This window comes from Thamnophis sirtalis, unplaced genomic scaffold (assembly GCF_051295495.1).
Source record: "Thamnophis sirtalis isolate CommonGarterSnake01/CBP01778 unplaced genomic scaffold, rThaSir2_p1.2 scaffold_9, whole genome shotgun sequence".
Lineage (NCBI taxonomy): Eukaryota > Metazoa > Chordata > Lepidosauria > Squamata > Natricidae > Thamnophis > Thamnophis sirtalis.
The window spans coordinates 49,257,486-49,271,596 of record NW_028261389.1 but is presented as its reverse complement, the minus strand read 5'-3'; the positions used below and the strand labels follow the sequence as shown (position 1 = coordinate 49,271,596).

At 36.0% G+C, this 14,111-nt stretch overlaps 1 protein-coding gene across 25 annotated transcripts in view; it reads left to right on the top strand.

Annotated features, from left to right (window-relative positions):
• Positions 1-14,111, top strand: part of MON2 (MON2 regulator of endosome-to-Golgi trafficking) — a 118,723-nt gene that overhangs the window by 68,771 nt on the left and 35,841 nt on the right. For all 25 annotated transcript variants that reach the window (XR_015697755.1, XR_015697754.1, XR_015697758.1 and 22 more), the window contains 7 exons: positions 414-515; positions 4,725-4,835; positions 5,584-5,759; positions 7,196-7,358; positions 8,492-8,785; positions 11,777-11,975; positions 13,049-13,677. Coding sequence is in view for 17 of the 25 variants with exons in the window: in XM_087723514.1 (XP_087579640.1) it covers positions 414-515; positions 4,725-4,835; positions 5,584-5,759; positions 7,196-7,358; positions 8,492-8,785; positions 11,777-11,975; positions 13,049-13,677 (1,674 nt within the window). In the remaining 8 variants the exon portion in view is untranslated. The remainder of the gene's footprint in view (positions 1-413; positions 516-4,724; positions 4,836-5,583; positions 5,760-7,195; positions 7,359-8,491; positions 8,786-11,776; positions 11,976-13,048; positions 13,678-14,111) is intronic.

The following is a 14,111-nucleotide window of genomic DNA, read 5'->3' as shown; positions in this document are numbered from 1 at the left end:
AAGTTAACATTTCATTGAAGGCACCAAGGGGTATAAATAAAATATATATATACTGCCTATGAATTGTATGGGTATTGGGCATTTAATAAGAATACTTCAATCTCCTCATCGTGAGGGGATTTATCAAACTAAAAAGCAAATGAATTGATGTGTGTATAGTAGGTACTTTAAAAGTTTGTGTGAAACTGATCCAGCCTATATACTCTAACAAATATATATTTGAACTTCATATGGATAGTTGATATACAGTATGGATTTTATCATATTGGATAAAGGATTATAATTCACAACTAAAAATTAAACTTCTATATCAACAAACCTTGAAGAGAACACTTTACATCACTGTTCTTCAATATAGTAACTTAATGTTTGATCTGGTGAATGAAATCATTTTAAATACCATTTGCATTTAGGAACCATCATTGTTCGCTGTTGCTAAATTGTTAGAAACAGGACTGGTTAACATGCATAGGATTGAAATTATGTGGAGACCACTGACTGGTCATCTTTTAGAGGTAATGAATCATTTTACAATCTTCTATCAGTTTTTATGTTTGAAAAATCTTAGTATTTTCTCCTTTTAATTAAGACTAATTAAAGCATAAGAATAAGAAACAAGTAATGCTTAATATTAGTTTCTTTCCTGTTTCTATTCTGTTTTGTTCCCCATTAACTGTAGAGTCATGGAATTAGAAAGGCTAATTAGACTATTGAATCCTCCAATTCCCTGCTTAATGTGTACTGTGTGAATTCTGTACCTGTGTGGGTTGGGAAAGTATCAGATGAGGAGAAAGTCACGTTTTTCCCACATGACCACCATAATTGTTTCAGAGAATGCACCTTTTCTTATATAGTCATAACTTATAAATAAATAAACCATAAAGTTTTGTACTAGCAGATAAAACAATTGATGTATTCATTGTAGGTTTTTTGGCAGCAGTATGGAACGATAAAATTTTCTTCTTCTTTAAAATAAGGAACAAAACAAAATGGGTTTTTTCTAACATTCTAATCTAGCTTGAGATTTTTTTTTTGTCATCTCCCATCCAAATATTAACCAGGTGGGTTTTTTAAATATTGGTGTATTAAATAGCTTGTTAATATGTGCCTTTATTGATAATCCCAAATCCCTTCCAGATAAAACACTTAATATGCCAGAAATTTCACAACTATATGGTAAAAAGTAATATGATTGTCAGTTGGGCTGTTATTATTGTATATAATTTAAATCAGGATAATGCTGCCCAAAATACTATATTGCAAATTAAAATTATAATTATGCCTTCTCTGAAAAGCAGAATAGATATTCTTAGATTATATACAATCTAATGTTTTAGCTACCTACAATAGGGTATTTTGTGTAAATGTGCTGATTATGCTTCTTACCTCAGAAAAATTGCTAAAGCTGAATTGTTTTGCTTTACATAAAATTATTAATTTTATATTAGAAACTATATGTTTTTAATAAATATGCTTAAGGAGTACTAATCTTTCAAAATAGATGTGCTTTTCTTTTCTGCCAAAGAGAAGTGCTTAATCCCTGCAGATACAACTGAAACCAGATTCCAAAAGCAGCTATGTTGCCTTGGAAAAATGTGCAGCTGCTTAATTGATGCAAAGAGTGCTACTTTGTAGTTCCTTCTGCTTGTTGTGATACATATCATTCAAAGGATTTACAGAACCCCAAAAGTTCTATAGCTAGAAATATTATCAAGATTTGGGGTGCTGCAAGTATGATATTCAATATTAATTCTTGAAAATTTACAAATTCATATTGATCAGAAATGCAGTGATTCTGCTTAGAAGATGTGGAAATCCAGGTAGCCCTTCAATGTTGCTAAATTTCAGTTCAAGCCAACATTGCTAGTTAGGAGACATAATAGCAGTAACGACATTGAAATATATAGATGTTCCACACCTCATTGTCAGATTTTTTTTTAATTTTTACTATGCATTTTTCTCTTCATAAAATTAGTAGAAAAATTATATTTTTTGCATTGATATATCATTAAAATGATTTACTTCTAGGCTGGCAAGCTCAGGAAGTGGGGGAGTAGTAGAATTCAGTTTGAAAAATAGGTTAGTTCCATATTTTAAACTACAATGCTACACCAATATTTTGTATTGTTATTTAGTATTTATATGCTGATAATATTCCCCAGTTTCATTATTGAACAAATCTGGGAAATAGTTTAGACTTGGCAGCTATGACAAGTCATTGCAACACAATTGAACCAATATTTCAATTCAAATCTTTCCAGATAGGGCTGACATTTCAGCCATTATATTACTTCTGGAAATGTTATGCATCAGATCTATAATGATATAAAGCTTACAGTATTTTTCAGAGTATAAGACGCACCTTTTTCCCCCAAAAAAGAGGGTGAAAATCTGGATGCTTCTTATAGTCCGAAGGTAGGCCCTCCCATCCACCCACTGGACCCCAAGCGGCCTGGGGAAGCATGGAGATTGGGACTCGGTTGGCAAAGTGGGTGCTGCACAGGAGGTGCTAAGGTAAGGCGGCTAGCAGCTCTGCCTACCCCGTCTCCAGATGACCCAGGTGGAGGACAGTCAGCTTCTCCTGGCCGAGGAGGAAAGAGGTGAGTCTGCGGAGAAGGAGAAGGAGGGTACACGGCTCTGTGATGAGCAACGGGGAACCGGGGAGGAAAACATTTTCAGGTGGCAGTGCCAGCTATATGCCCCATTGGGCAGAGGCCAAAAAAATGGCTAACTGCCTGAAAAACACCATTCCAGGTGACGAGGATTGCCAAAAATGAGTATTGCTTTTTCGGTCTCTGCACGCTGAAACCTCTGCCCCCACGTTTTCATGAGGGCAAGTGGCTCCACGAATTGCATCGGAGAATCAGGCCAATGGGCGGCGGTGACTAGAAAGGAGAGCTACTTTAAACCAATGCCTCTGAGTAACTGGGAAAGAAAGCCGCGCTTGGAACCTGCCAAAAACTGCCACCCAAAAAGTGTGACTTTCTTTCCCAATTACTCAGAGGCTTTGGTTTAAGATGCCGTTGCTTTATGCCACCCTCCTCCTCCTCCTGCAAGCGAGAGGACAGCTCAGGGGAGACAATGGCCATGCTGACTTCACTCCCCAGCAATGTAAGGAGCCGCCGCTGCCACTGCCTAACCCCTCTTGGCACCCGGGAGCCGAGTGGAGCGGAAGCCCCGAAAGCGAAATGTCTCCCTCTCCAGTCACTGCAGTCCATTGGCCCAATTCCCCGATGCAATTCACGGAGCTGCTTGCCCTCATGAAAACGTGGGAGCAATGGTTTCGGCATGTGGAGACCGAAAAAGTGATGCTTGTTTTTGGCAATCCCCGTCACCTGGAATGGTGTTTTTCAGGCAGTTAGCCACTTTTTTGGCCTCCGCCCAAATCGGGGAGGAAAATGTTTTCAGGGGGCAGGGCTGCGATCCCCTTCCCAAATCCAAAAACAGGGCATACAGCCGGCACTGCCACTTGAAAATGTTTTCCTCCCCGGTTCCCCGTTGCACATTGTAGAGCCGCCCACCCTCCTCCTTTGCACACTCATCTCTTTCCTCCTGGGCCAGGAGAAGGTGACTGCCCTTCACCTGGGCCATCTGGAGAAGGGGCAGGCAGAGCTGCTAGCTGCCTTGCCTTACACCTCCTGCGCAGAGCCCACTTCACAACCGTCCAGACCTCCACGCTTCCTGGGCTGCTTGCGGAATCAGGCTCCGACCGAGGCAGCGCATGGGGCTTGCCGGGAAGCCCGGCACCATGTTTACGACATGGCAGGAGGACTGAAGTGTTGCTTCTCTATCGGGCCTTGCTGTGAGAAAACCAGGCTTTCAACATCTACTGCTATAGGTAGGAAGAAGGGGGCGTCTCGGGGGCAGAGCCTTCAGTGCCAAGTCCCACTTCTGCCCCCATGAAAATCATCCCCCTCCCTACTCACTCCAGTTAAGTGCCTGTAGGCTGATAGGGTTTGTTTTAAATGGATAAAAAGATCTGTGCTGCTCGTTATCAAAATCCGATTGAAGTGAGGATGCCGCTGATCCTAATGCTGATAGACAGAGGCAGAATTATTTTTTTCTTGTTTTCCCCCCTAAATATTAAGGTGCTTCTTATACAGCAGTGTGTTTTATGCTCCGAAAAATACAGTAGTTTTGTTATTCTAATATTTATTGCTTGCCTTACATTCATATTTTTCCCTTTTCCTTTATTGCTTCCTAATTTTTTTAATTCAGAAGGTAAGCATGCCTTGCAAGTATGTCTTACTTATTTACTAGCTGATCTTTTTCTAATGTAGAATTATCACATTGTGATGTTGGAAAATAATATTTCAAACCAAACTGACATTTCTAAGATACAAATTTTAATATAAGCAGATTTCAAAGAGATGAATTTTAATATAAGAAGAATGAGCATTTTATAAGATAGGATGACACAACACATAAATCTACAACCATGCAAATCATCAGAATTGGGTAAAGAATGTAGTAAAATATGAAACATGTAAAGATATTATTACTCCACTAGTAAATATGCTCTTAATTTTCCATATTTAATATAGTTTTTTAAAATAAGAAATACGAAGCATTTTGCTTGCTAATAATGCAACAACTGCTATGCTTATGTATAAACCGAGTGGTTTATAATGATCAGGATAGACATTAGCATTCTTTCAATTATTTTATAGACTGAAAAGCAACATAGAGTGCTGAATATTTATTAATGTGCATTCTGACTGTAGGTCTGCCAACATCCAAACTCAAGGATGAGGGAATGGGGAGCAGAAGCTTTAACGTCTCTCATCAAAGCCGGATTGACATTTAACCATGACCCTTCACTCTCTCAGAACCAGGTAAATTAGCATGCTAAAAAATAATTAGTAGCTTAATTGATAATGATGTTGAGTAAGAAGTATAAATTGTTTTCTGCAATTGTATTCCAATTTAGTTATAAATAGAGTAGAACTAGAATTACAATGCCATGTTATTTGATTATAATGTTGTTCTGCTAATCAATGGGTTTCCTAGGAAATTATCTGTTTATTGGACTGAATAATGATGCACTGATGAATAGCCCTGTACATGACTTTTCCAAAGAAAACCTAGTTTAGTTGACAGAGGATTGCAGCCCAGATGGAATAAAAATGCATAATGAGCAAGTTATGGCATATACAATATATATCATGACATCAATTCACTAGTGATTATATTGTTACCAGATACTACCAAATGTTAGAAGATGTGGCCCTATATATTAATATTATGAGATGAGTTTAAAATGTCTTAAAGCTACAAAGGATCGTCTCCATAATTTAGAGGTATGAAGTCTGCATATTGCTATTTATATGATAAAGTCTCCTTAAATAAAACTGATAGTTATAGAATAGTTAACAAAGTTGGGTGTAGATCAGTCTAGTCATTAGTATGGTAAGTAACTTTTCTCCACTTGTTTGTTTTCAATCCTAGAGGAAAACATATTTCCTACACTTAGAAGTGGTGTTTCCAAGCATGGCACTGATGAGAGTAACTATCTTTCCATTTCTAGTTATTTTGTTACTTTCTTTGAATGAATAATATTTTCATTTCTTTTTTTTTTCCCAGAGGCTTCAGCTGTTGTTACTAAACCCACTGAAAGAGTTGTCAAATATCAGTCACCCTGATATTAGACTCAAGCAATTGGAATGCGTTTTACAGATTTTGCAAAGCCAAGGGGACAGTCTAGGGCCTGGATGGCCCTTGGTACTTGGAGTTATGGGAGCAATTAGAAGTGATCAAGGGTAAGTGTATTTTATTTATTTATTCTATTTATAATACTTAACACTTCTAGTAGGGTACCACCAATAACTAAAACCAAAAATGGTAAAATTGGAGGCTGACATTTCTACCAACACAATCCAATACATTAAATAAAATCCCTAGGCTTTAACCTTACCCCTATAGGACAGGACTTAGTAATATATTACAATTGAGGGTGAACTTATTAATAATTGATGGTGAAATTATTAATGGGTAACCATGTCTGTGTAATTTTACAGACATTATAGCAAAACCTAACTACAATCAAAGAAACTATATTATACTGATCCAATAATAGCTGTACTGTCAGCATTCCAAGTAATTCACCCAAAGAAAGCAGAATTCTGAGGGAGATAGATTCCTCAAGGAATGATTTATTGGATACATCATATTGGCATTACTGGTGAAAACCGACTCTAAAGGTTCCCATGGCTTTCACTTAATTAAAAAAGTAAAAGTTCCCCCCTTTCCCCAAGTCATCAGAGCACAATTGAGGTGCTCGTCATGGTTATTCCAATCCTCTTCTCCCCAGCCACCTATTGGAATGTCCTTGTTTTCCACAGGAAAATTTTTTGTTTTGACTATAAAATCCCAGCTATCTATTTCCCCCTTCCCTATCCCTTCTTCTTTCTTGTGGCAACCCTGAAGCCTCCAAGATGGCCTCAGTCAGCTCACTTCAGGGTTGACATGTGCATAAAAAGGATCAGAATTATTGAGATTTTTGTATCAGTTAAGACATTAAGATGAGTCCTTGAAGATGAGATCTTGTAGAGGGTGCAATACAGCAGGACGTGGTTTTAATGACCCCCTTGTCTACAGGGACACAGTCTCAACTCATATGGAACTTTTTTGTATTGGCCCTCCAGAACTGCTATGGACAGAGAGTCACATCTAGAGTTAGTGTCCTCCAAAATTTAGGAACAGTTCACTGGTTTATGAAGAGAGGCTTATCTGCTCAAGAAAACATTCTTGGGTAAAGCGGACAGCTCCTGTTGGATTTCCTGATCTTTAATACTATGTTTAGATGCATTAAATACACATTCACAGTCCATTATTAGGAACTCCTCCTTGAAGAGGCCAAGATTTTGGAGTTTTAATGAAATAGTCTTAGTAGTTTTATAGCTATCCACCATAAGGATATGATTCAAATCTATAGGGAAGAATAAGTTTCAGCCAGTGTATTATAATGCAAACCCATGCACTTCTTTCAACCTTTATAACTTTAAATAAATAAATAACTAAACAAATATGATCATGTGACCATGGGGCATCAGGAGTTATAACTTTAAGGATAGGTCACAGATCACTTTCTTTAAATCCATTGTAAATTCAAATGGGCATTAAACAACTGATCATAAGTTGAGCACCACCTGTATCATAATTCTTATTTATAAATAACTATTTATTTTGTTAATAGAGAGTCTCTAATCCGGACTGCATTCCAGTGTCTCCAGTTGGTTGTGACTGACTTTTTGCCAACAATGCCATGTACTTGCCTACAGATTGTAGTAGATGTTGCTGGAAGTTTTGGGCTTCACAACCAAGAACTAAACATCAGTTTAACATCAATTGGTCTTTTGGTGAGGCTTAATTTATTGTTATTTTTACTCCCTAAATATGTAGATTTTTATGTGAAGGTTTAAATTGATATTCTTTCACTTTCCTATAAATAATTCAAATTAAATCATGTTAGAGATTGCTTCTGGAGTTATAAAAGTGTTTGGCAAATAAATGTTAACAATAAGTATTCTTATTATGGCCAGCAGGGAGCCATAGCACAAGCTTAAAAGAAAAGTTAAATATAATAGTCCAGCTACCAATTTTAAACTATCACTAGTATATTAATACAGTGAAAGTATAGAACCTAACAATAGAGTTAGGTAGCACATTTTAGATCTAACTAAAGAGAGATTAATTTGGAATTCACCAACATATCAATCATTAATATACTAACACATTAATGCACTAATATACACTGTAACATTCTCTTATAGTAACCACATGCTTAATGCTATGGACTATTATTTTAAGCAAGCTTTACTTACTCCTCGTTGTACCTGTTAATATAATAGGGCATCCAAGTACTGTACATATACCTGTATCATTGAAATAAAACTCACTGAACTTAAAATATATTATGATATATAAAATATCGTGTTATGTATAAAATAGCAGACACAGTTGCCATTTTAAGTGTTATTTTTTACTATACAAAGTAGGACATATTTTGTGAAATATCAACAACCTGATTAAAATTGGAGCTAGTCCATTTAAAGCATACTTATAAATACTTCAATGATTTTTTTTAAAGAAAATAGTTCACTTCCAAACAAAAATATGTTTGATGAAATTCCATTTCTGTGGGAATTTGGCTAAAAGACCTGCTTTGTCATCTTACTGGTTTTCATTAAAAAGGGAAATGCCAGTGTTCTATAATATTTTTTAAGTATTCAAACTAATAATCATGTATTTAAGAAGGATATGTCTAACAATAGTTCCTCAAAATGCCTACATGCATTAATCCATCATAACTGGTGCCTAAAAATAATATCAAGGTACAGCATAGCTAAATGTTCAGAACAATTTGTTTATAATTTATAAAATATATATTGTGCATTTTCATTGGGGGGGGGGTGTTACATTTCCAGTGCAGGATTACCATTCTTCTTTGTGTTCAGAAGTCATTTACAAAGAAATATTTTTTGCTTTCTAGTGGAATATTTCAGACTATTTCTTCCAAAGAAGTGAAATTATTGAAAAGGAATTAAACAAGGAAGAATCAGTGTTACAGAAGCAAGCAAAAGAAAACGGGATAACATTGAATCGTCCCTTCCATCCGGCACCACCATTCGATTGCCTCTGGCTTTGCCTATATGCCAAGCTCGGAGAACTCTGTGTAGATCCACGCCCTGCAGTTAGAAAAAGTGCCGGGCAGACTCTATTCTCTACAATTGGTGCTCATGGAACTTTACTTCAGCATTCAACATGGCATACAGTTATATGGAAGGTACTGATGTTTATATGTAATAATATTGTTCTTACAATATGCTTGATCCCAGTTGTTTTTTATATAAATATAAGACAAACATATCCTTTTTATTAGATTTTAAGATGCACATTTGGACATGTACCAATTTTTTTCTCTCACCAATCTTTCCAAGCCTGTGAATTACATTTGACTGTATTTGCAACATGTATTTTGTAATGATTTATCATATACATGCATTCAGAAAGTATTCAGACCCCCATCACTTTTGTCAATTTTGTTATGCTGCAGCCTGATTCTACAGTTGTTTCAATTCATTTTTTCTCATTAATCTACACTCAGTACTCTATAATGACAAAGTGAAAACAGAATTTTAGAAATATCTGTAAATTTATTAAAAAATAAACTGAAATATCACATTGGCATAAGTATTCAGATCCTTTGCAACAAAACTTGTAATTTAGCTCTGGTGCCTCCCATTTCTCTTGATCATTGCTAACATGTTTCTATACCTTGATTAGAGTTGACCTGTGGTAAATTAAATTGATTGGACATGATTTGAAAGGCACATACCTCTTTGTAGAAGGCTTCACAGCTGGCAATGCATACTGTAACAGAGCAAAAGCCATGAGGTCAAATGAACTGCCTGCGACCTCGGAGACAGGATTATTGCAAGGTACAGATCTAGGGAACAATACAATCAAATTTCTGCTGCACTGAAAGTTTCTAAGAGCACAGTGGCCTCTATATTTCTCAAATGGAAGAAGTTTGGCACAATCAGGACTGTTTCAAGATATGATTGCCTGGTCAAACTGAGCAATCGGAGGAGAAGGGTTTTAGTAAAGTGACCAAGAACCTGATGGTCACACTGACTGAGTTCCAGAGATTCTGTGTGGAGATGGGGCAGAGTTCCAGAAGTACAACCATCACTGCAGTCCTCCACAGCTCTAGGCTTTATGGCAGAATGGCTATACGGAAGCCTCTCCTCAGTGCAAAACACATGAAAGCCTGCTTGGAGTTTGCAAAAAAGCTCCTGAAGAACTCTCAGACTGTGAGGAACAAGATTCTCTGGTCTGATGAAACCAAGACTGTTTGGCCTCAATTGTAAAAGTTATGTCTGGAGGAAACCAGGCATCGCTTATCACCTGCCCATCATCATTCCTACAATGAAGCATGGTGGTGGCAGCATCATGCTCTGGGGGTGTTTTTCAGCAACAGGGACTGGGAGACTGGCCAGGATTGAGAGAAAGCTGAATGGAGCAAAGTACGGGGATATGTTCAATGAAAATGTATTCCCTAGCACTCAGGACCTCAGACTGGGCGAAAGGTTCACTTGCCAACATGACAGTGATCCTAAGCACACAGACAAGGTAACACAGGAGTGGCTTATGGACAACCTGTGAATGTCCTAGAGTGGCCCAGCCAGAGCCCTGATTTGAACCCTATTGAACATCTCTGGAGAGAACTGAAAATGACTATCCACTGATGGTCACCATCCAACCTGACTGAGCTGGAGAGGATTTGCAAGAAAGAATGACAGAAAATCCCCCAATCCAAGTGTGCAAAGCTTGTCACATCATCCCCAAGAAGATTGGAGGCTGTCACTGCCACCAAAAGTGCTTCAGCAAAGTTCTGAGTGAAGGATCTGAATACTTATGATAATTTGATATTTCAGTTTTTTCTTTTTAATAAATTTACAGACATTTTTAAAATTCTTCTTTTACTTTGTCATTGTGAGGTACTGAATATAGATTAATGAGAAAAAATTAATTTCAACAACTGTAGAATCAGACTGCATAACAAAATTTACAAAAGTCAAGGGGATCTTATTACTTTCTGAATGTACTGATTATTACATATAAATAAAGATGCTGTAATACTTCTTTTTTTTTTCAGCTGTATTTATTATGTTCTCTTTTTGCATCCCACCTAAGTTAGAAACTGTAAATTATGAGAGGAATGCTCTGACATGCCAAAAAGTTTTTCTTACATATATGAAAAATATGGGTATAATTTGCTAAAAAGTGAGATTAGTTATTTCTATCAACAGGTAAAAAATCTAATATAGTTTATAGAATTAGAAGATTGAGTCATACTGTTGAAAAGTCAACTACTTGCTTCTTGAAAATTGAAGTTTTTGCTTGGAAAAGTCAAAGAAAACTATGTGGACTGCTTCTTGCTCATCATCAAATTACTGTATTGGATTGCAATTAAATACTGTTTATGGAAACCAATAATATATATTATTTAGGGACTGCAATTGGTTCTAGCAAAATTGTTGCTGAGAAACATAGCAATTAAGCAAACCATGTAGCTGAACTAGAGAGATGGCAAAAATCACTGATTGCTGTCCTCTCATTCAGATAATGTTCTCTCATACAATGTCCTCTTCACTTTTTTCTTTTTTTTCTTTTCTTTCTCTTTTTTTATCTAAGTCAATTTTGAGTTTTGAGTCCCTAGTTAGTAGAATCAATATTCTCACTTGAGCATGTTTTTAGAATTCAGTGAAATTAGAAAGTGGCCTAATATAATTCTAATTCTTTATTACAGTATAAGCAACAGCTGTTTTATTATAATTAATGTTTTGAAATTCTACTTCATTTCAAAGGAAAAGTGCTTAAAGAAGCTAGCTTTGTTGAAACATTTAAATCTGTATCAAAGGTGGTAACTTAACTTGAAATTATATTGCAGTAAAATTAAAATGAGAGACAGTTTAGTGAAGTGGTTAATACATCAGGCTAGAAATTGTAACATGGTGAGCCTGTCTTAGGCATGAAGCTAACTGGGTAATCTTGGGCCAGTCCCTCTTTCTCAGCCCTAGGAAGAAAAATGGAAAATCTCTTCTGCAAATCTTGCCCAAAAAATTGCAGGGACTAGTTCAGAGAGAAGTCAAAACTGATTTGAAGTAAAATAAAATAAAATACCAATTACAAATTATTCACAGAAAAGACATTTGCTGATATTTGTATTTATTAATTAGATATTAGTTTAAAGATCTTAAATGTTTTGTAGGTTCTCTTTCATTTGCTGGATAGAGTGCGGGAATCTTCTACAACTGCTGATAAAGAGAAGATTGAATCTGGTGGTGGTAACATTCTCATTCACCATTCACGAGATACAGCAGAGAAACAGTGGGCTGAGACATGGGTACTAACATTGGCTGGAGTAGCTAGAATATTCAACACGAGGCGGTATTTGTTGCAGTCCTTAGGTACAGTGGATTCTTATTTATGTTCAAGACAGGGTTTTTATATAGACATTTTAGTTCTGCAGATGTATTTTGCATGAATAAGAAATTTAATTTTCATCTTGATTATATTTATAATTCTTATTTTTAATACAAATTTGGTTAATTTATTTACTTCATTATGTCATAAGATTTTCTTGCTGATTCTGCATTAATTGAAAAGTAATTTCCTTTTATGACAAAAAATCTCTGTTTCCTTATTGTTAATTGGATCTGAATTTAATGAATTTCAAGTGCAACCAAAAACTTTATATCAAAACAGCATCCCAAGGTACCAGAGTCCACTGTTTTTGAATTAGTTCATATGATTCCTTTACATTTTCATAGTTTATCTACAGGTAGTCTTCACTTAACAAAGGTAATTAGGACTGAATGTCTGATGCTAGGTGACATGGTTGTAAAGTGCAATTTCATGTAATCAACCACTTAATGATGGAAGTTCTTGCTCTTGTCAAACAATCCCATTGCATTAAGGGCAGTGTCATGTGATTATAATCTGCAAACTCCTACCAGTTTCCCCATTAACTTTGCTTGTAGGAAGATAGTAATAAAGGGAGTAAATGGCAATCGGGATTGCAAGATACTGCAGTGTTGTAAGGTAGTCACCAAGTATCTGGATCTTGATCATAATCATGAGAACTAATAAAGAACAATTCATTCAGCACCAGCATAAATTTGTATGGTTGCTGAACAAGTAGTCGTTAAGCAAGGGCTATCTGTAAATTTATATCACACACTGTTATGTAATGATACAAATGTGGTAAAATGACACAAATAATATAAATTAAGCTTTAATTGACAGAGGACTTCTCCTGAAATAAAATTTGAATTGTATTGTTTAATAGTGGATTGGGCAGTAGATTTGGCATGGTGTCCATGGAGGTAGAGTGGCTAGTGAAATTTCACACCTCCTTGGAGAGTAGTGTAATGTATCTTACTTTGCATACTTTATAACAACTCAATTTTTCTCTAACCAGTGAGCTATTTTTAATATATATCATAGTAATATCTTACTGAGCTTTCTTTTTCCCTAATAGGAGATTTTTCTGAAGCTTGGGATATTCTTCTTGATCACATTCAATCAGCTGCACTCAGCAAAAACAATGAGGTTTCTTTGGCTGCTTTGAAAAGCTTTCAGGAAATCTTACAAATTGTATCTCCAGTTAGAGAAACTGAAAAACCTGATACACCACCTGCTATTAATGTTCCTGTGCCTGTCCTCATAGGCTCAATGACTGCCACTGGCCTTGGAAGATCTTTTATGAGAACTGATTCTCTAGGAGAAAGAATTGGAAAATGTAGTGCAATTGAGCCCCCTGTGATAACTGATGAAATTGAAGACTTGGATCTTTGGTGGGCTGCATGGAACAGTTGGTTTAGAATTGGTTCAGAAAGTACAAAGCCCCCACTTTCTTTTGATAAAATGACTTTTATTCCCAGCCAGCCTTTTCTTACAGCTTTAATACAGATATTTCCAGCCCTTTATCAACACATTAAAACAGGTTTCAGTATGGATGATCTCCAAAAACTAGGCGTCATTCTACATGGTGCAATCTCTGTTCCAATCAGTTCTGATGCATCTCCTTTCATCTTACCATCATATACTGAGGCAGTTCTAACAAGTTTGCAAGAAGCTGTACTTACGGCGTTAGATGTCTTACAAAAGGTAACACAAATTTTAAATACTTTATGAAAAGCACTCAATTTCTGTTATGCTGTCATCCATCGCCTTATATGTTAATAACCATAATTAACTTTAATTACTTAACATAATTTTCATACATCTTGAAAGAAATACTGTTTCAAGTGTCTGCTCAGTATTTTTATTCAAAAAAATTATCACAACAAAGATTAATGTTACATTTTTAATTTGTTATTTATGTATTTATTTTTTCACATTTATCCCTCAGATAGGGACTCTGGGCAGCATACAATAAAATGTTAAAATATAAAACAGTATATTTAAAAGTTAAAAATTTAAGAGGTGACATATTAAAATTAGTTAAAAGGTGTTTCAGAGACTAACCAGCCCAGAGGTGGGTTCCTACCAGTTCACACCAGTTCAGGAGAACTGGTAATGGAAATTGGGCCTGGGTCGCA